A 20,164-nucleotide genomic window follows, 5' to 3' on the forward strand; every position below is an offset into this window, starting at 1 on the left:
CTCCGAGGTGTGCAGCGTGTCGTCCGAGGTCTGGAGCATGGTTCATTTCATTTGGCCGCAGACGATCATGACCAGATGGGAAAACAACAAAAACAACGACGACAACAACATATGAGGTAATAAAAAATAGACTAACGCAAAAGAAATACATGAGGTAATGACAGAATTTAAGATTTGACACGTGGGTGTTATCAGATGTGCCCATCGTATAGCTTATTACTACTTCTCCTTAACTACAGCAGATGGATGTGTTAGTAAGATCCGACTTAAAACACCGAAAACATGAAACAGAAAAACATAATACCAATATTGGGATAAAATAGCAGCTGCATTCAAGTTGCTAGTTTTTTTTTTTTTGTTTTGTTTTTAAATATTCACGGAGATCCGCTGAGTTTGGATTTGAAAAAGAAAAGTCAGGAGCTCGGGCGATGGATGGTGTCACCCGTTCAGGTACTGGACTCTTTGGGAGGTAGGTCCTCGTTGGTGAGCGACGTCACTATGGAGACGGGGCTGTCTGAGGTAGTGCTGTTGGTCGTCCTGGCGATCTGGCCGATGCGCTCCTCCACGCAGCCGGCCGACAGGCGGGCCTCCGCGTCGTGGTCCCAGCATTCCTCAATGGTCTCGCACATCTGGCCCAGACCCTGCAGCCACAAACAGGATGTTACACGAGAGCAAAAAACAAATATGCTATAAAATGTAAATGCTATAGACACCCAAGGGCCATTTGGGCACTTGTAGAGTGCAGCCAATTTACTACCGGTGCTACCAATACAAAGTTATTAAACATTACCACTGTTCCACTCTGTTGACGACAGAGACAGCCACATATTAAAAGTTAAGGCAAAATACTAAATAGACTAGATATTTAGACTTGGTTTACCGGCCTTTTAAAAATACATGGATGGGAATTGTCCATCTATGGTGGGTTTACAATTGTGGAAAAAGGAAATCCAATAAGATGCTGTACACTGATAAAAAAAGAAATCCAAAAGATGCAAAAAATAACTGACATTTATTTACAGAAAGTACAAAAAGTGCAAAAAAAAAAGTGCAAAAACTAGGCACCTTATGTAAATAAATGTCAGTCCTTTTTGGCATCATTTGGGCTTTTTTCCTATTTCTTCCTTTTTTCTCTTTAAAAAAATCAGTGTGTGAGTCCTTGTTAGATTCATTCTGTCTATCATTTTTTTAAACCCGTGCACCTATGATGTAGAAGACAAACCTACATCATAGGACTATTTAGTAGAGCCTACTTGCTCTATAGGCTTACAATAGTCAAGCTGCAGTTTAACCAGCTCTACACTGACAAAGACAAAATGTGGATCCACAGACAGAGGCACAGACCTCTGGCCTAGATCACCACAACTGTACACACTGGAAAAAAGGGGATGCTCGACATCCTGGCACTGCCGCCGTAAACACAGCAGCCATTCTTCCACTATTACTCACAGGATGTTTGAGCCAGCAGTCCTTGATGGCTGGACGCATCTTCTTGTGCACGACCACATCCTGCAGATCCTCCAGGGAGGGATGCTGGCCTATTTCATCCTCAAACGGCAGCATATATTCACCCACCGTGCCTGGAAGAAGGGCAGCAGCGCCAGCAGGATGGAAAGTGCATTAGGCAGCGATCGAGTCAAATAAGTGGTGCAGCATCAGGAGTTTGAAAAGACAAGGCAGCAAAAACAAAACTTACACTACCAGTCAAAAGTTTGGACACACCTGATTGAATGTACTATATTTTTCATTATCTTAAAGCCATTTTGATCTAAAGACTTGAAATGCTTGAAATGTGTTTTTTAGACAATTATAAATATTGAAGTTGATGCCTATGTATGAATTTCTTTCCAAAGCCTTTGCCTTTCCATCAAGGCAAAGGGCGGCTACTTTAAAGACTTTTTTGGTCACTGCATAATTCCATTTCTGCTATTTCATAGTTTTGATGTCTTTACTATTACTCTAAAATGTGAAAAATAGTAAAAATAAAGAAAAATGTGTGCCGAAACCATTGATTGGTAGTGTATTTTAACAGTAATTTCAACCCCACTGCTCTTTAAACTCGATTAAATGGCTTTCAAAAACAAAAACAGAAACAGAAACAGCCCTATGTTCATTAGATCAGCCTGACACAGAGTGACCTTTCACCTGTGGCCGAAGTGGCATTCCTGTGCCGTTTGACTCACCGTCCGTCTCTGTGCAGCGAGACACCAGCTCCCACAGCACCAGCCCCATGGCATACATGTCTATCCTCAGGAAGGAGTCTCGCTGGAAGTTGATGGCTCCCTCCAGCACCTCTGGAGCCATGTAACGCCTCGTACCCACCTGGCGGGACAAAGGAATCGACTCTATGTGAGTGTGTGTGCAAGAATGTTGTTTGTGGTCCAAAATTACCGCCCACCAAGCACCAAATGCCAGTAAAATCTGTCTGTTTCTCCACTGTCTGGATGGTTAATGAATGGTTCTGAGTTCTGTTGCATTTCATGATTAATTACAAACTTGATCCATAGCATAAGTAAGTGAGCAAGTTTTAATTGTTAATCTAGACACAAAATATCACTGGAAATGGGTACATTGATATATTTCTATGAAAATATATATTAATTATTTTGGCCAGTAAAACATATTCTAGGCAGGTAATTTATTTTAGTTTACAAGCCTTTGGCGCTGAGCCAAAAAGTTAACTTCAGACCCAGTGTGCAAGAAAATCTGTATACTGCCTGGCTGTGAATGAACAAAAACTGAAGTGATCGATACTGAAGTGAAAATGTGTTTTAGGGAACCAAGACCAAAACCACGACTGAGGTGACAGTGACCTGGCCCGCCTACGTAGAAGCTAAAACCAGAAGAGTGGGGAAACGATACCTGGCCGTGAGTATCTCCTGGAGGCTTTCCCGGCTCAAACCGCACAGCCAGCCCAAAGTCTCCGATGACCGCGCTCAGATCATCTCGAAGCATCACGTTCTTACTCTTGAAGTCCCTGGGAAATGAATGTCAGGACAAAGTGATTACACCGTCTCAATCATACAGAAGTTTAATCATTGGCGCTCGACTAAAACTCATTTTGCAATTTACATTTATTAGGCCATTAACTTCTAGGGTAAAATGACAAAATCAAGCACAGCCAGAAGAGGGCAGTACTAATTAAAGGTTTTAAAATTATAATCACAGGTTTTTAATATTCTGAGGACAAAAACAGGGAGGCCAACCTGTGTGCAATGGTGGGTTTGGGCCCCTCCCCCTTGTAGCTGGGGATATCCTCATGGAGGTAGGCCAAGCCGCGGGACATGGTCTCTGCTATGTGACACAGCTCACCCCAGGTCACAGGGTTGCCCTTCAGGTGGTCTGTCAGTGAGCCCTGCTCACACACAAACACAGCAGGACCGAGGATTAAGGATTGCATGAAAAACACGTGGCACAGAATGCGTGAAGGCACAGACGGTGATAAATGGGGCAGTTTTTTGAGCAACTCTCATGTTAATCAGTGCCCAAGGAGTTAACTAACGCAAACCCTGGGCATTGCTGCTTTAATCACACAGGAACAGGAGTAGATTTTTTTTTACCCAATGTGTCACTTTGTTGCCCAAAAGACTGTTTAGCATACCACCACTCTAACACATGGGGTGAAAGGCAATTTGGATCTAGTCTTCAGAGGATTAACCAAGTAAAAAGTTAAAACTAGATGCACTAACTATAACTGAGGAGTGTTGTGTGTCTGTGTAAATAAAGGCCAACCGCCATTAAAAGCCAGATAAAAAAAAAAATGGCAGAATTACCAGAAAGGAGTCTAAATTCATACAATATATATAGCCTAAACAATCATTAAAATAACTAAAATATCACAAAAACATATTACCAAAAAGAGACACTGCATGTAGTGGAACACGCTGACATGTTTATCATGTTGCCATGGATACAGCTACTGGCGTGAAAGCTTTGAAATTCATTACACAAACATAACTCCACTGCTTGGATCGCTATACAGCATTTGTCTTGTTTGTTAGCCAATACGTGACAGACAGCTTTTTTTAATTCACTGTTGTGGCTTTGGTAGTTTTTGTTTCACTCCAAACTTTTATGCATATGGAGTACTGTGAAACTGCGAAAATAAATAATAGCCTGTCTCCAATAAAGGCCTAGCTCACTTTAGGTGGAGGTAAATAAAATGCCCCAGCCATTATTGGAGATTTTCCAGCAAACCAGAACTTTTTTGGTCTATAATGTACAGCCCTACACCACACCATGAATGTATATACGGTTTGAATACAGGAACTGGGCAGCTATGATAAAGGGCTATATATATATATAAACAAACATGACTTGACTGTGCTCTCACCCTCTCATGAAACTCCATGATGAGCCACAGCTCCGTCTCCAGGTTGGTTCCATGTTTCTCTGCAGCGATGTAGCGCAGGATGTTTTCGTGTCGCATCCCAGGAGTCAAGAATATATCCCGCTCATTTTGCCACGACTGCTTGTCCTGCACACACAAACACACAACATAGAATCATGTTTACGTCATGTTTATTCATAAAGCACTTTTCATGTTTATTCATAAAGCACTTTTTTTTTTTAACAGGTTCATCATTAAGTGCTATATAGAGCAGCAAACACAAAGATAAAAATAGAATACAACTGATCGCAAATTCTGTGATATGAGGCTAGAGAGAGAGAGAGTGTGTGTATGTGTGTGTGTGTGTGTGTGTGTGTACTGTCTGCGCATGCAAGAGCAGAGAGTTGACAATGTTGGCACACCTGAATAGGGAAGATCTTCACAGCAACGTATTCGCTCATCAGCTGGGCTTTCCAAACACAACCGAAGCGCCCCCTAGCTTTGATCTCCAGCAGCTGCAGGGGCTTCAGACCCACCAGGGGGGATGGAGGAGCTGGACCAGGATCCTGAGAAAAAACAGTCACATCTCCAAGTTATACTTCTGCAAAATCTGTACAATGATTTCACAGTTTTAGAGCCTATATTACTACATTTTTATATAGGTTTGCTTAGGTAAGTATTAGAGTTTTACTGAGAACGATGGCTGTAAATTGAGTCATGAGAACTCTCGTTTTTACCTAGCATTTCTCAGTTTCTTCTTGCTGTGGGCTGTTTCTGATGTTGGCTATTTAGCAAATTAAGCTTTATCTACTTTTGCATTTAACATATATCACAGTGATTTGGTAAATGTTTTTATCTGAAGCACTTTACAATACCGTGAATGCATTTTTTGCATGGGTGGCATCAGTGGGAAAACCAAAATGGCTAAAATGTAAATTTAAAGTAATAATCCACAATATTTTCATGTAAATGTCTGTTTTGCTACTTTCTATCACTGATCAATAAAATACAAATGTGATTCAGCTTACACCCAGTTCATGAAAGCTTTTACATTTGATTCATTTGCTGTTCTAAACATCCAGTGTCAGGTAAGTCTTTCCAGGGAAAACAACTCGGGCGCACGCTCTGATGAGTTTTATGTTTCTGGCAGCAGCAAGAGAGTTTCTGTTTTTTTTAAATAAACAGAAGAAGAACTGGGTAGTTGGCATGAGTAGCGATAGCCACCATGGCTGAACAGACAAAGAAAAGTCTTGTACCTATAGAAACTCAAACTTCATCAGCAGAAAATCCAAGGAAAAGGATATCACAGTACTGCCTACACTGCTTGATCTCTGGGAAGTGCAGTGCAGAAACACCACCGAAATGACCACTTAGCACCAAAGATGTCGCAGATTACCACTTTAAATGAGAGTCAGACTGGTGTATGACCCTTCTCACCTCGCTCAGGTCTACATGGCCGTAGGGGGGTTTGCGGTGGCGGTACATCCACAGGGCGAGCACCAGGGCCAGGGACAGCACACAGAGCGGCAGCAGGGAGTACACCAGCACGTTGAGCAGGGACGGCACTCTGGGCGGAGGCCGGATTTTCACTGGCGAGGGAGAACAGAATAGTTAAGAGTCTCAATTTAATGACATTTAGGTTATTAGCAGCATTGCAATGTCTCTCACACATGGAATACGCAGGGAGGCCAGGGAGGGAGCGTGTCTTTTTAGGTCCAATACTGATACTCAACTTCCGTTCAAGTGACTCTAATGTGTCACTAAAAAGTCTACTGAGTTTCAGATGATTCTCACAATAGTGTGAAAAGTAGATATTCAGTGTCTGGGTTACTGTTAAATTGGGTTTAGGTTTAGAAATAGGCTCAGGGTCAGGGTCAGAGTTAGAGCTACATAGTCTGTATAGAAGTGACACTTTGTTGAACATCTACTTTTTGTCACCTGCTAGTTAGTGGAGAATCAAAATTGGACTATCCAAATAAAGTGTTAAAAATAATAATAAATATAGTCCAAATAAAGTATTTTGATACTTTAAAGAGGAGTTACCTTGGTCTCTACTTCATGTTCAGTGTTACCAAATGTTACAATACTACCAAGACCCAAAACGCACTAATGCAAATCTAATTCCAGTAAAAGTGCAAATTAGTGAGTCAATCATCTCATTTGTAATTTTTATAATTTGGATGTAATATATAGCCTTGATTCAATTTGGAGTTTTACGCTTTTTGTCTCAATTAAATAATCTAATAGTTCAAACTTGAACTGAGCAGGAGCCCGTATTCATAGCTGCGCCATCATCTTGGACAAAGCCATAATTGACTCGAACTAATAAATTCCTTCTGATTAGAGGAGCCGACTACGTGATCTTGACTTAATATGCCACCGGTGTGGCAGAACAGGCCACAGAAGAAAGGCTGCAAAAACACGGCAGTAACAGAAAGCGGCTTCAAGCTTCATTTCTGCACTGTGGGGGGAAACAACAAAGGCAGCCTTCATTTCTTATGTATATCAACGGGATCACGTAACATTGGCAGATTAATTTTTCTGTCAAAAAGGTAGCGGTTCAGGGCTGTTAGAAAATTACTTCCATTTACTCTTTTACATTCAGCAAATATCGCATTTAAGGCGCACGTCTTGCAGAATCTGTCACATCTTGTTAATCTTGCTGTCATGTAAAACCACGTCTTTAACAGTCGTTGACAGCTGAAGACAAATTTCTTGTTCTGCCCAGATGTTGAGGAGATCCTTGTTTAGGATCAGTCTAATTGGACTTTTTGCCATCATAACACATTAAAAGCCTAACTCACTTCACACAAACAAGCTTAAATCATAATCTACCAGCAAATAACGATCATACAACCTCCTCCTTTAAACCTATAGTTCTTTTTTCACTTTACCGCTGCAAATGACGAAACCGTTACGGTGATGGCTTTATTCTCTTCTATTCATATAGCTATATGGAGCTTTCAGGGAAATGCTACAATGTCTTGACACGGCCAATTAGACGACTTTTCAGAACCGCGGCTCTCATCCACACGAATCTAAATGGTAATGTTTTGCAACACTTACAGCAACGACTGCAACGTCTGTGAAAAAGGGGTCATGGCGTTGATCATAATGTGATGAACGCGATGGCTTCTACCGCTATATGCAAAGCCAAGCTCCACTCCTGCTAATTGGAGGGGAAGAGCAAAGGCCTATTTTTGCGTTGTATTGTATGACGGATGCGTTTGCCACTCACCTCGGTTGCCACTGCCAATCATGTCAGGAAGGTGGGTGAATCTCTCATTGCAGTAGTTGCCCTCGCAGCAGCAGAAGAAGACCTGAGGGTTTTCCTCCATGGAAACACACTCTTGCCTGTGACAATAGAAGACGCAGCTCCATTATTGCTTCATGATTGCTCTGATAACACACACACACACATACACATAATTATTTTACAAGAAACACAGAATTTTTAGGAAACATCATCTTTGGGAGCACCCAGTAAAAGGAGTCCTTTGAATTTGACTTTTCTTCACCAAACACACATTGGGACAAAAAAATAAACTACATTGGCTTATTAGCATTGTGGGCATTCCTTACTGAAACCAAGGGGCAAGACCAGCCAGATGTATGCAATATATTTTTAATAATAAACAATAGGACCTAAATAAGAGCATGATAAATCTAAATGTAAGGCACTTTATGCATTTGGTTCATTTAGCTTTCCATGCTGTAGAATTCAACTCGACCAATGAACCAGGTATCTTTCCTGTCTCTTCTGGCTATTCTCCTTCTACACCTGCCACTTCTCTGTTTTATATAAACCTTCTAGGGACAAAGCAATATTTGTCGCATCAATTCAACCCTTGCACTCCTTACTAAAATCACTGTATTACCTTGAAGCCTCAGAGAGTTTTACTCTCAGCAGGTCCTCAGGAAGGCCCAGGCAATATTAAATGACAGATCACACATACTATACAATGAATTCAACCTCCTCACGTCAGGTAGATGCTTTTTCCGGGACCCCAGTGAAAGATACATCAAAAGGAAAAATACCCATGTACCAGAAACAATAAAAACTTTATGAATCATGAGGTTTGTAACACTGGGTAACTGAATTATTATAATTTCAGCTATATGCATATGACTGCTGGCCTCTGCCTGTACTGAATTTTAATAGCACAAAAATGCAAATGACCGAATGTTAATCTGGTAATCTATCCTGTCTCTTCTCTGTTTGTTATGCAAGATGTTTATTCTTGCTTTTGAGGTTTGTTTACACTTCCTTTACATTGCCCCATGTGGGATACAAAAAGATCTATGGCACTGAACTGAAAGTGGGAACTGAAGCACACTTTTCTGTTGTACTACTCACTGCAAGTCGCTCTGGGTCTGTCAGCCAAAAGCCTAAAATATAAATGTAAATGCACAGTGGCAGTGACCCTGCTCGGTGACCCAACCTGTCATAACAGTTGAAGTCGTCCAGCCAGCAGCCTTTCTTCACCAGCTTGATGGTCCCTGAGGAGTTGAGCCAGGAGGCGTAACAGTGCAGCCGCTTGTCCTTCTCCCCCTCGCAGCGCTCGAAGCCGCTCTGGTTGGTCCTCTCCGTACGCCAGTTATCATTGTAGTACACACACTCCCGGGTCTCCGCTTCGCCCAGACTGTACCCTGAGACGGACAGGAGGACTCAATCAGCTCAACATCTTAATGAATTGAAAACTCAGCTGCGGATGCACAGACATATGGTGCAGGATCCGCTTGGTGCCACGAAGAAAAACATCTCCGAGCAGGGCTTCTATCATCAGTTTGGCGCGCGGCCAAGTTGGGGAGCCCTCTGTAGTAAAAGGGGGGTTCCTCTGGGCTAAGAAATTGTTCCTGAATGGCAGTTCAGCATAATCTCATTCACTACAAGATCAATTCGGAGCGTAACAACTAAATGGAGAAAAATGACGAGATTTAATTAGCTGGAGAAAAACAATGATATAGCCTGCACTATAGAAACACACCACACATTGGCATGCTACTTCTATAGATAAGGACTCTTGGATCCTCCTTGAGTAGGGCACATCTGGAAAGGCAGATAAGACGTTTGTCTTCTTTAAGGGCTTTTACTGTCATTTACATAGGGAAATAGTTTCTGCCTATTGAATGTTTTGGTAGCCGCAGCACTACCTAGTCGAAATGTAACAATAGCTGTCAATCTCCTAATGTTGCGGATGTCTTTATTCTAACGATTTTAATATTCCTCTAGGTGGATTTCATGTTGGACCATTGCTCCAGCAACAAGCATAATATACTGGTTTGATGAACATGTGGATGTCCTTCACAGTATCCCCTGGACATTCATGCCCAATCTTTGTTCACAGACAAAATAGTGCCTGTCTCTTTAAATCCCTGCCTATAGGAGGTTGCCCATCCCCCAGTGTTACCCCCACCCCACCCCCCAAAACCCATTACACACACACACACACACACAAATACATATATTTAGTTGTCCAACAGGATACAAAAGATTTCGTTATAGCATACAGACATGCATGCAATGACCCTACATGCTCGTTACTGAGGAAGGGAGTAGGAAGGTAGTAAGGACACACACACACACACACTGATGCTCGATGCTCCATTGAGCAGAGATGGCATTTCTGATATCTGTGGTCACATGATCCTGGAGGACTTTTACTACTAGATCATACCCCAACCCCCCTCCCTCTGTCACTTACTGAGGCTTACACCACAACAACATGGATTCTGGAGAAGCAGCTTACTATATATTCCTGCCCTAATCTATTAACCATAAAGGCATTAGCCCAGTGCAACTCCGCATACAACAAGGGACAGCTGTGCCTCAATGAAATTTGTATTGCAATTCGAGGAAATAGCAAAAGCATGTTGTGAGGGAGAGAAAGGACATATTGTTTCCACATACCTATTTAGCTATTATGGGGCAAAACTAAATGGGGAAAGAGGGTATTCATGCCAGGAAGGCACAATGAAATCTTCCATACGAGTTGTATAACCTGAAAAAATGCCAAACAAAAGAAAACAAACCTCATGCTCAATTTCACGTGGTACCAAGTCACAGGCTTAGAGCTGTGTGACAGTAACCTCAATTTGGGGTAAAGACCTGACTTCACGCAGCAACTGCTGTCTCTTCAAATCAAATATCATTAATTTTTGAAAATCCTTGAAGACGACAGTGTTTGTAAAGGCTCTTGTTCAGTCTGCAACCACAAACAAGAGTGCAGACCTGGGATGTAGCCTATAAGGTTTCAGGATGTTGATGCAGCTGCTGCCATCTATTCCTGCCACTGTTAAGAAAGACATGGGGGAACGCAACAGTTTCAATTTTGGACAAATTTTCCATTTGTCTAGTAAGCTGTTCGTAAGGACATGAACATGATACTTAATTTGAAAGTGACCAAAAAATATTGAGGACTATTTTCAAATAGTCTTTAGTATTTGAGTAGTCGAACTGGGGGTAAAACTGGGGTAAGGGCGATAATAGATACGAGAATATCCCGTTTCCAAACAGTTAAATGGTAGAATGGGTGTTAATAAACAACACAGCAAACAAAGTTTCACCACCAAAGAGCAGCAAACTCGTTCGCGGGTCCAAATTTCAAAAGCGAACAATTACACACAAAAAAAATGTGTTTGCCTCGGGATGAACGACTCGGAAAAACTGTTGCAATTTCAGACCAACAATAGCAGCTTACCTGCGCATAAAGTTCCCAGAAGAAGTGAACAAGTCAGCCATGAAAAAGACATGTTCCGTTTTAAATACAAGACAGAGATTTCCGCCTCTTTCCGTCGCGAACATTAAAACTCAGGTTGTCCAAAACATCAGTCCAGGATCAAAACGACCACAGGCCTCCGGTCCCTCCAGCAGCCTCACCACCACAACGCGTGTCAATAGCCGCGACGCTGCAACAATGTTGCAAGAAAAGATAGGAGCGATTAATTGGCTACGAGGCTGTTAGTCCGTTAATAGGTGCAGCATTTCGCATCGGAACTGAATCCAAAAACCGAATGGGAGTCTATTCCACCATCCGAGACGAAAGCTTAGGTCTCTTTTTTAAGGTTATTCACTTGAATAGTAGCACCGCTGCGTCGGGAGGTCGGTCGGGGTTTACATGCATGTTACTGATCTGTGTCCAAAATGGCTTCTAAATGGGGAATGGGCTGCAAACAGGGAAACCCGGATGTGTAAACACAAAGAGGGGAATTCAGGCAGCCAGCGAGTGACCTTAACACGACACTGGGGATACAGCTATGAAATGCCTTTATTTCAGCCCCGAATTGACTATAACCATACACGATGATAATATAAATGCTCTTAATAGACGACATAGGTGGTGTTTAGAGTAAGATGTGTGTTTGCACGTTTATTATTGTTCCAGTTCCAGCTGATATAACACTTGCACTTTCTGTGGTCAGAGTTGGTATTATAGTCTACCTTTCGGTTCGTATAATTTATCCCAGTCTTTAAATGCTACTTGCAGTTTCCCCACTGTGTTTATTCATGTGTGGTGTGAGTGCGGTGTGTTTAGCCACTTTTAACATGGTGTGTTTGTGAAATAATGTGTTCCTATAGGTTAGGATACTGTGAAAGCACTACTTTTCCCGCGGATGCTGTTAAGTAAAGAGCAGGCAGAGGTTGGTATTTTGGTTTATAGAATATCAACCAATATTAATGAAATCTATAATAAACTATAGGTTGAGGTAGGCTGACGGGTGTGATGTCACTTTGAAAAAAACAATATATTCCTTTTAGTTAGATGAATAATTGGACATTACTTGAACAAATAATTGCAAAGATTTTGGATGCAAATTGTTTTGCTATATGCATAAGTTGCAGTAGGCTAGATGACAGTATGTTAGACATCTCTTATGGCTCCACAAATAGCATGATAAATTTAGAGTTTTTTCATGGAAATAATCTTTTATGCAGTGGCAGAGCTAAAAATAGCTGACCCAATTTGACGTTATAGGATACAGTAAAAAATCATTTAAAATGTATTGGATGTAATGATTCACCTCACCTCCAGACAACGGTAAAAACACAATAAATCTCACATAGCAAAACCAAAATAGAACCAAACTCTGATGGTGCAAAATGCAACATTTTAAGCATTTTTATTCTTGTTGCAAAACAGGAACATTATGCCTGTGGAAAATTATCTCCAATTTAAAAATGTGCCAACATAAGATCCCTTTAATGTAGCCTTTTTGTTGAACAATGCCTCACTAATTTGATCTATAACTATATTTAGTGTTGCATTAATAATTCTCTGTTTTGTATCCAAAATATAAGGACTAGTCCAATTTACCCACAGGCTCAGCGTACCCACTCCTCCCAAACCCCCAAACCACAGACAATTCCTTTGAGGACTATTTTCATAAATTTATACAAGCTTGCTTTTTTTTCTGACAAATTGGGTAGTTATAATCTCTTTTGCAATCTCCTTAGTCAGTTAAAAAGACATAATTTACAGCATGTTATTGCAAATCATGACACAATAACCTATGGGCCCATTTATGAAATAGAATTGTTACCTAAAATAATTGACATGTTTTAGTTTAATTCATTTGTCTCATTGCACATAGTTTGCTTCATAGCAATGCAGAAAAAGAGTTTCACACATGAAGTCCTTTGTGAAAAATATGCACCATAACTCCTGTCATCACAGAAAATCAACAATGGCATGGCAATGTTAAAATGCCATTAAGCCTTAATTCCAGGTCCCTCTCTCCTTCATGGCTTTGACATTTAGACTAATGGCAAGTTGGTGACACCAAGCCAATCCATACAGCAAATGGCCCAGGAATAAGGTTAGGTATAGGTAATCGCTCTTAAACTAGTGCTGTAGAGCGTAACTCAAGACAAAGTATTTCCTCATTAAGCTATCCTATATTGACCCTGTAATTCAATAGAGGCTGTGAGGGAAACCGTGTAAAGATAGATGTGCTGTTGTCATGACAGTTGGAAGAGAAAGCACATGAGCGCTCGTTAAAGGTTCAACAGTCACGACCACGATGTGACATCCTCAGAAAACATGAAACAACAAAAAGCACAGGGGAAGTAATGTAGTGGCAAATAAAAAAGTGGGTAAACTACGATCTTATAGTCTGTTTTTAAAGCCCTATTTACTGAAATGTACACCAATTTGACACCACTTTCTATAATGCATACATATAGCTTACATAATACATATTACATACATATACATAATACATACATATGGCATGCATAATGCAATGAATTTATATTTAAAAAATGTATATAAGCTCAAAACGGTGAGCATTTATTTCACAAATAGAGAGGTGGGCAAACTGAATCTAGGTGCTTTGACCCTCCACTACATCTCTGCATAGGAGAAACCTAATGCCTCATAGATGGAGATACAGTAGTTGATTCAAAAATATTATCTCTGCTCTGTTTTCTTTTCATGTACAGTAGTATCTAAAGCATCCTGTTAAGATATTCTTTATGTGTGTGTGTGTGTGTGTGTGTGTGCTATAGCCATTGAAATTCCCCATCGGTATCATGCTGAAAACCCTGAGGTGAACATCATGATGTGGACTTCAGAGTAAAATAGATAAATGACACTAGGTGGTAGCAGCGCTCCCTGGGGCATGTGCACATATCTACCTGTGCAATATCTTTCTTTCTGTCTTGATTTATGTACTGTACATGTGGAGGGGACGTACAATTTCCATTGTTTATTGCTGACTGTGGCAAATGTTCACTTGCATGCGGGGAGGGTGATTTGGGGGTGGGGGAGGGGCACAGCGTTCATTGTGATTACTGTGTCATATGGTGATATGTCAATAGGTTGGGTGATTGTACAGCATGTTTATGTCGTTGTTAGCTTTTATTATAGCATTTTGTCATGTTGATTATCGTGTCCCCTGTTTGTTGCTGCTGTGACAATTTAATTTCCCTCCTGGATAAATAATATACTCATCTATTTATCTGGCTGTGTTCAGTTGTATCCAGAATCTAGAATATCTCTTGTACCTTGATAATGGATCCATTAGTATGAGGAAAAGCATGACACTTTTAAAGGTTCTGTAGTTATTGCATTCAATAGAAAGCAATGACCTGAATCATAGCCTTTAGCCATTTCTACAATGGACGTGGTAGCAGAGCAAGTTAAGAGATTTACACTCAGTGAGCATAAATGCAAATAAAAAATTGAATTTAGACTGAAAATAGTGTAATATCACTACTTTATTTCAGCCTTAAAATTATTCAGTACAACAATAAAACAACAAGCTTTGTAAAATATTTTCTTCATTTTTTATTATTTTACAGTTCCACGGAGTCAGTGTGAGGTTCCATGCCTAGTGTGTAAATGAACTTGGCAGTGTGGTGCGTTTCCTCTGTGAATGATCTGATCCTGTTCAACATGGTTTAAAAGTAGTTGGCCACCCTGCGGATGGACTGGATGTTGGGGTTCTCGGACTGCCACTCCATGTGGGAGCAGTAGTTTCCTCTCTCCACGATGTACATGCGCCCACGGAAGTTGGGCTCCTCATACATCGCCCAGCTGTTTGGCAGAGACACGGCAGGAGGGAAAAACAAAGCATTTACGAATATGTGCAATATCTACTGTAGGTTGGGGGTTAGAAGAAAGAGTGCTTTATAACAATATGACCTACATTGTATTAACAGTACACTGAACTCCAGATCTGACTGGGCTCTTATTGTATTTAAAAATAATTCTTAGTGTTTGTTTTGACCAACTTGAACACCAAGTGGGTGGGGTTTGCCACATTGGGACAAGTCAGATAGGGTCAGAAAAGTGTAACACATTGATGAAGTACAATAAGTTAAAATAGTCTAAACTTTCTGTCCCTTATGTGCTTCATGCTGCTTAAAACAAACACTAAGAACCCAATGGGACCTTTCAACCAGCTCGCTGCCCAGATACGTACGCTCCGTCTCCATAGACTCTGATGGAGTTGACGCAGTTCTTGGTCAGGCCGCGTCCCTGCAGGAACGGACAGTCGTCACACAGCTCCACGCACTGGCCGCTGAAGTTCGCCTCCTCGAACAGCTCCATCCTGTAGTGTTCTCCATGCTGGGGAGGAGAACGACACGAGCACGCGCTGAGTCATAGCAACAGCGATCACCTTCAGTCTCACTGGGAAGGACCAAGGCCTTTTTTACCTTGAGTGACAGGACCCATATTGTATGGCACGCTGCTCAAACACACATACCTATAGAATACTGAAGGTTGAATGCATGTGTGTAGAGGGATACATATAGGCCAGAGTCCATGTCCATACTATGTCTTGCACTGTCCTTTTACACTAGAGGTGTGGTCCTGTTGCCTTTGTACCGTGTGTGTCAAGATATAATGTGAAATCCAGGAAACTGCTAATATGTCTCTGCACTTCAAGGAAAAATCTTATGTGTTTAAGATACTTGGCAATTAAGTCGATTCTGATTCTGACTGAAAACAGATATGTGCAATGGGGACACCTACACACTCACGCACATACACACACACATGTAGACACACACACAATCCCTTATTTGCCAACCAAATGAAGTTAGTTTGCCTACCGTCAGTCCCAGGGGTCACACACACACACACACACATACACCCTTACCATCCTGATGGGCCTGCAGGAGCCCATGTGATCATTATGGGCGTTCCAGCGCTGGTACTCGGGGTACTCTCCGTGCTCCAGGATGTACTGCTGGCCCTTGAAGTCCGGGTGGTCGAAGCAGATGAAGGCGCCGCTCTCCACCCGGATGGAGTTCACCCTGTTCATGAAGCCGCGGTCCTGGAAGTTGTCGCAGTCACCGCAAATCTCCAGTTTCCTCCCCGTGAAACATTTTCCCTCGTAGAACACGATCTGTTTTTTGCCACAACAATGAAGATCGTATTGGGTTCCTATTTTGTCTCTTCTAACACGCCTTTGCCATTTGATTTTATTTGACACTACTTTGTACCTTTAAGGAAAGTGTGACACAAATATTTCTGACTGACAGAAGGCTGCAGATAGCCAGACAGCATTATAAATGAGAGTTATTACATGTTTACAGTGTATCACATGTTTCACAATAGTGCAATGAAGTACTGTACTATGAATAGTAGCTGTAAACCTACACTGAGGTCGGACCCGTCAGCTACAGCATTGTCATTGTATGAGGTATTTTGTTTGAGGTACACCTGCGTCGGTTTGGGAAGGCTGTACTGTATATGGCTGCATTGCACTCCTTGTGGTACTCACCTTTCCTGAGTACTGCGACATTTTCCAATGTTGGTTGTCCAAACTAGTCCCACTGTATAAGAGTGGAAAAATTTGGACACCCAGATATATATGGCCAATAGAGAGTGTGGCGGTATCGCGAGGCCGAGGCAACAAAAGCACAACAATGGGGGGTTTAGACGTTCTGCCACATGGACAGTTTCCCTTACATCTGGCAGTGCTGATATTGGAGTTTGGCTCAGGAGGGGGAAACAATAGAGTGGGAGAGATTTTGCTTTGATTGGGTTTTGAGAGTGGTGTTGGGTAGAGGTTGCAGAGTAATATTTGGGATGCGTCCAGACAAGGGGAGGTGAGGAAAAAAACAAACACAGTCCAGAGAGAGGGAAAGTTAAAGCAGAGTTGCAGCTGAGGTCAAAGGACATGAATGACCCCGTGGAAACAATGAATGGCTCTTAGTATGAGTTTGGCAAGTAACTGGGAAAATATAGAAATGATGAGGTGAGGGCCATCCATCTAGTCATCAATTTTCTAACTGCTTATGCGGTGGCAACAGAGCAAGCAGAGCAGCCAAGACTTTCTCTAGAGCAACTTCAAACAATATCGAACAATTTGAGTAAGTCTTGGCCCATCAAAAGCTATCAGCAACAGTTGCAACATCAAAGACCACCAGTTAAAGCCGGACAGGCGGAGCAGGACACAAGACAGATAAAACCTGTTTTTCAGGTATCATTCCAGCTCCACCTAACCGTGATCCATCCCTGCCCAAAAACTATAGGCCTATATCCAAGTTGCCTTTTATCTCAAAAATTTTAGAAAAAGTTGTTGCCAAACAGCTCACTGCTGTTCTGAATGCACACAACATTCTTGATAAGTTCCAGTCTGAAGCATTCCACTGAAACAGCTCTTCTCAGAGTCTCCAATGATATCATGATGTCTTCTGATGTGGGTGAATGCTCCGTTTTGGTGCTGCTGGATCTTAGCGCAGCTTTCGATACTGTAGATCACTGCATTCTGATCGAAAGGCTTAGGCAGTTTTTCTGTGTCGGTTGGTCCCTACATGTCTGCAACTGCTGCCCTATCCTGCGGTGTGCCCCAGGGTTCTATTTTGGGTCCTATCTTATTTGCTTTATATATGCTTCCCCTAGGACTGATTATTAGCAAATTTAAAGGTATTTCTTATCACTGCTACGCTGATGATATTCAGCTGTACATCTCTTTTAAGCCAGATAAGACTGTCTGTTTTGCATGATTGTCTGATTGTCATTAAGGACTGGATGGCCAACAACTTTCTACAGCTTAACACAGACAAGACTGAGGTTCTTATTATTGCTTCAGACAGTATCGTTTCCAAGGTTGCTCAGTGTATCGCGTCCCTTTCCTTAACTGTATGGTCTAACCTTAGAAATCTTGGTGTTATTTTTGATCAGGCTATGTACTTTGATCAACATACTAAGTCATTGTCCCGTACATGTTTTTTCCATCTTAGAAACATTGCCAAACTCAGGTCTGTTGTGTCACAAGCTGAGTTGGAGATGATTATTCATGCCTTTATATCATCCTGCCTGGACTACTGTAATTCCCTTTTCACCTGCCTCAGCAAGTCATCCCTGGACCGTCTACAAAAGGTCCAGAACGCTGCTGCAAGGCTGTTGACCAGGTCCAGCAGGACGTCTCACATCACACCCATCTTAGCTTCCTTACATTGGCTTCCCATCAAGTTTAGGATTCAGTTTAAGGTTCTTGTAATCACATATAGAGCCCTGCATGGTCAGGCACCTGTGTACATCTGCGACCTACTCCATCCCTACATTACCAGCAGGTCACTTAGGTCTTCTGACCAGGGCTTACTGGTTGTCCCTCGCTCTAGGCTCAAAACAAAAGGTGATAGAGCCTTTGAAATTGTGGCACCTAAACTGTGGAACGCTCTTCCACTGGACTTAAGATCTGCGGTCTCTGTTGACACTTTTAAAAAGCAGCTGAAGACTCATCTGTTCAGACTGGCCTTTGTCTAGCCTCTTGTGTCTGTATTTCTGTGTGTTTTTATGTCCTTTGTTTTTATGTTTTATTGTTTCTTACTATTTGATGGTCTTAATTTAACTATTTTACTCCTGTGAAGCATTTTGTGACTTTTCTTCCACTGGACTTAAGATCTGCGGTCTCTGTTGACACTTTTAAAAAGCAGCTGAAGACTCATCTGTTCAGACTGGCCTTTGTCTAGCCTCTTGTGTCTGTATTTCTGTGTGTTTTTATGTCCTTTGTTTTTATGTTTTATTGTTTCTTACTATTTGATGGTCTTAATTTAACTATTTTACTCCTGTGAAGCATTTTGTGACTTTTCTCTGTGAAAGGTGCTATATAAATAAACTTTACTTACTTACTTACTTACTTACTTACTTACCTCCTCCTCTCCCAGCGATAAAGAGCAACTATTTACAACAGTTCTACTTACAGCACTTGAGCAGATTTTTACAGTAATGCTTCATTTCTGAGTTACTTCTACCTGATTGCATTTTTTTTTTAGCTTTGGCGATGTAAGCTAAAACAGAGCCACCCCCCAAACCCTGGGCTGATAAAGATCCATCAAATGATCTGAGCAAGCGAGACATGTCTGCACTCTGGGAAAGACTCCTTTGATTTAGGAGGTTTGTCTCAGGTGTGTGGATTCAAAAATCATAGACAAAATAATGGAGAGAAGGTTCCCATTTTCCACCTTATATAAATAGATGTCAGTCCTTTTTTGCATCAGTTGGCCTCTGTTGGGATTTCTTCCTTTTTTATCAGTTTGTGACTTTCTTTTTTTCTTTATATCCAATTAATTGCAAGGGCCATTCCAAAGACATAATGCATTGATTTTCTAAGGGAAAAACACTCACAAATTCTTAATGATTTTTGCTCAAAAGTAATTACTGTAAGTCACCTGTTCTTATTCCTATACCTATAATGGACTTATGCCCTTGTGATTTCTGCTCTTGTTTCCTGTGTCCCCCCTCTGTAGGGCTTTGTTCTGTTTTTGTGACTGGCTCTGTGCCCCCCCATGTCTCTGTATTTGCTGGATGTTGTTTTCAATTGTTGTATGTGTACAGGCTGTGGAAACAAATTTCCTCTAAGAGGACAATAAAGAATCTATCTATCTATCTATCTATCTATCTATCTATCTATCTATCTATCTATCTATCTATCTATCAATCTATTCTTCCTATTTTTTTTGTATGTATTCTTAAGTAAAATTGCAATTGCATTAAAATACATTTCTATATTCTTTGCAGCACTTTTGTAACTGTTGCTGGTAGTTGATTTAGTGTCAGTCTGTCATTCTCTTTCAGTTAGTTTTACTTCAAGTGTTACTTACTTCAAGGTCTAGTCAATTCAGACTTGAGGCTTCACATACTGTATAGGCAGTGACTTGTGACAGCATATTCCAGTATAGTGCCAGTGTCACAGCTCGGTTAAAGAGTACTGACCCAAAGGTGTTAGCCCTCCTATGGGGCAGATATAATCCACCTAAAGCAAACATACCTTTGACTGCTCTCTTTCACAGACTCTTAAGATGTAAATCTCTCTAATTCACATCTTTATTTGAGTGTGTGACAAGAGCATACATTAACATTTACAATAGACATA

General features: G+C 41.3%; 2 protein-coding genes across 3 annotated transcripts; both read right to left on the minus strand.

The window, feature by feature from the left end:
* Nucleotides 1-446: 446 nt before the first annotated feature.
* Nucleotides 447-11,083, minus strand: LOC139915225 (activin receptor type-2B-like). Of its 2 annotated transcripts, none has more exons than XM_071903752.2 (11): nucleotides 11,032-11,083; nucleotides 8,773-8,980; nucleotides 7,581-7,684; nucleotides 5,768-5,919; nucleotides 4,753-4,896; nucleotides 4,334-4,477; nucleotides 3,207-3,355; nucleotides 2,863-2,977; nucleotides 2,184-2,322; nucleotides 1,450-1,580; nucleotides 447-641 (listed from the first exon to the last, which is right to left on the minus strand). In XM_071903752.2, exons 1-11 carry the CDS (start codon nucleotides 11,081-11,083, stop codon nucleotides 447-449), a joined length of 1,533 nt encoding a protein of 510 aa, XP_071759853.1. The 2 variants fall into 2 exon arrangements, with proteins under 2 accessions (XP_071759853.1, XP_071759852.1); XM_071903751.2 differs by having other exon boundaries at nucleotides 7,569-7,684.
* Nucleotides 11,084-14,732: 3,649 nt separating this feature from the next.
* Nucleotides 14,733-16,585, minus strand: LOC139915232 (gamma-crystallin N-A-like). Its single transcript, XM_071903763.1, has 4 exons — nucleotides 16,565-16,585; nucleotides 15,938-16,186; nucleotides 15,257-15,402; nucleotides 14,733-14,868 (listed from the first exon to the last, which is right to left on the minus strand). Exons 1-4 carry the CDS (start codon nucleotides 16,583-16,585, stop codon nucleotides 14,733-14,735), a joined length of 552 nt encoding a protein of 183 aa, XP_071759864.1.
* Nucleotides 16,586-20,164: the final 3,579 nt, after the last annotated feature.

The sequence above is a fragment of the Centroberyx gerrardi genome, chromosome 13 (genome assembly GCF_048128805.1).
Source record: "Centroberyx gerrardi isolate f3 chromosome 13, fCenGer3.hap1.cur.20231027, whole genome shotgun sequence".
NCBI lineage: Eukaryota > Metazoa > Chordata > Actinopteri > Beryciformes > Berycidae > Centroberyx > Centroberyx gerrardi.

Coding starts and splice junctions, on each gene's coding strand:
- LOC139915232 (XM_071903763.1), bottom strand. CDS start 16,585: ATGTCGCAGTACTCAGGAAAG. Junction 16,187..16,564: donor TGTCGCAGTACTCAGGAAAG/GTGAGTACCACA, acceptor GGCAAAAAACAG/ATCGTGTTCTACGAGGGAAA. Junction 14,869..15,256: donor AGAGTCTATGGAGACGGAGC/GTACGTATCTGG, acceptor TCTGCCAAACAG/CTGGGCGATGTATGAGGAGC.
- LOC139915225 (XM_071903751.2), bottom strand. CDS start 11,083: ATGTCTTTTTCATGGCTGACTTGTTCACTTCTTCTGGGAACTTTATGC. Junction 8,981..11,031: donor TCTGGGAACTTTATGCGCAG/GTAAGCTGCTAT, acceptor TGTCCGTCTCAG/GGTACAGTCTGGGCGAAGCG. Junction 3,356..4,333: donor TCATGGAGTTTCATGAGAGG/GTGAGAGCACAG, acceptor GTGTGTGAGCAG/GGCTCACTGACAGACCACCT.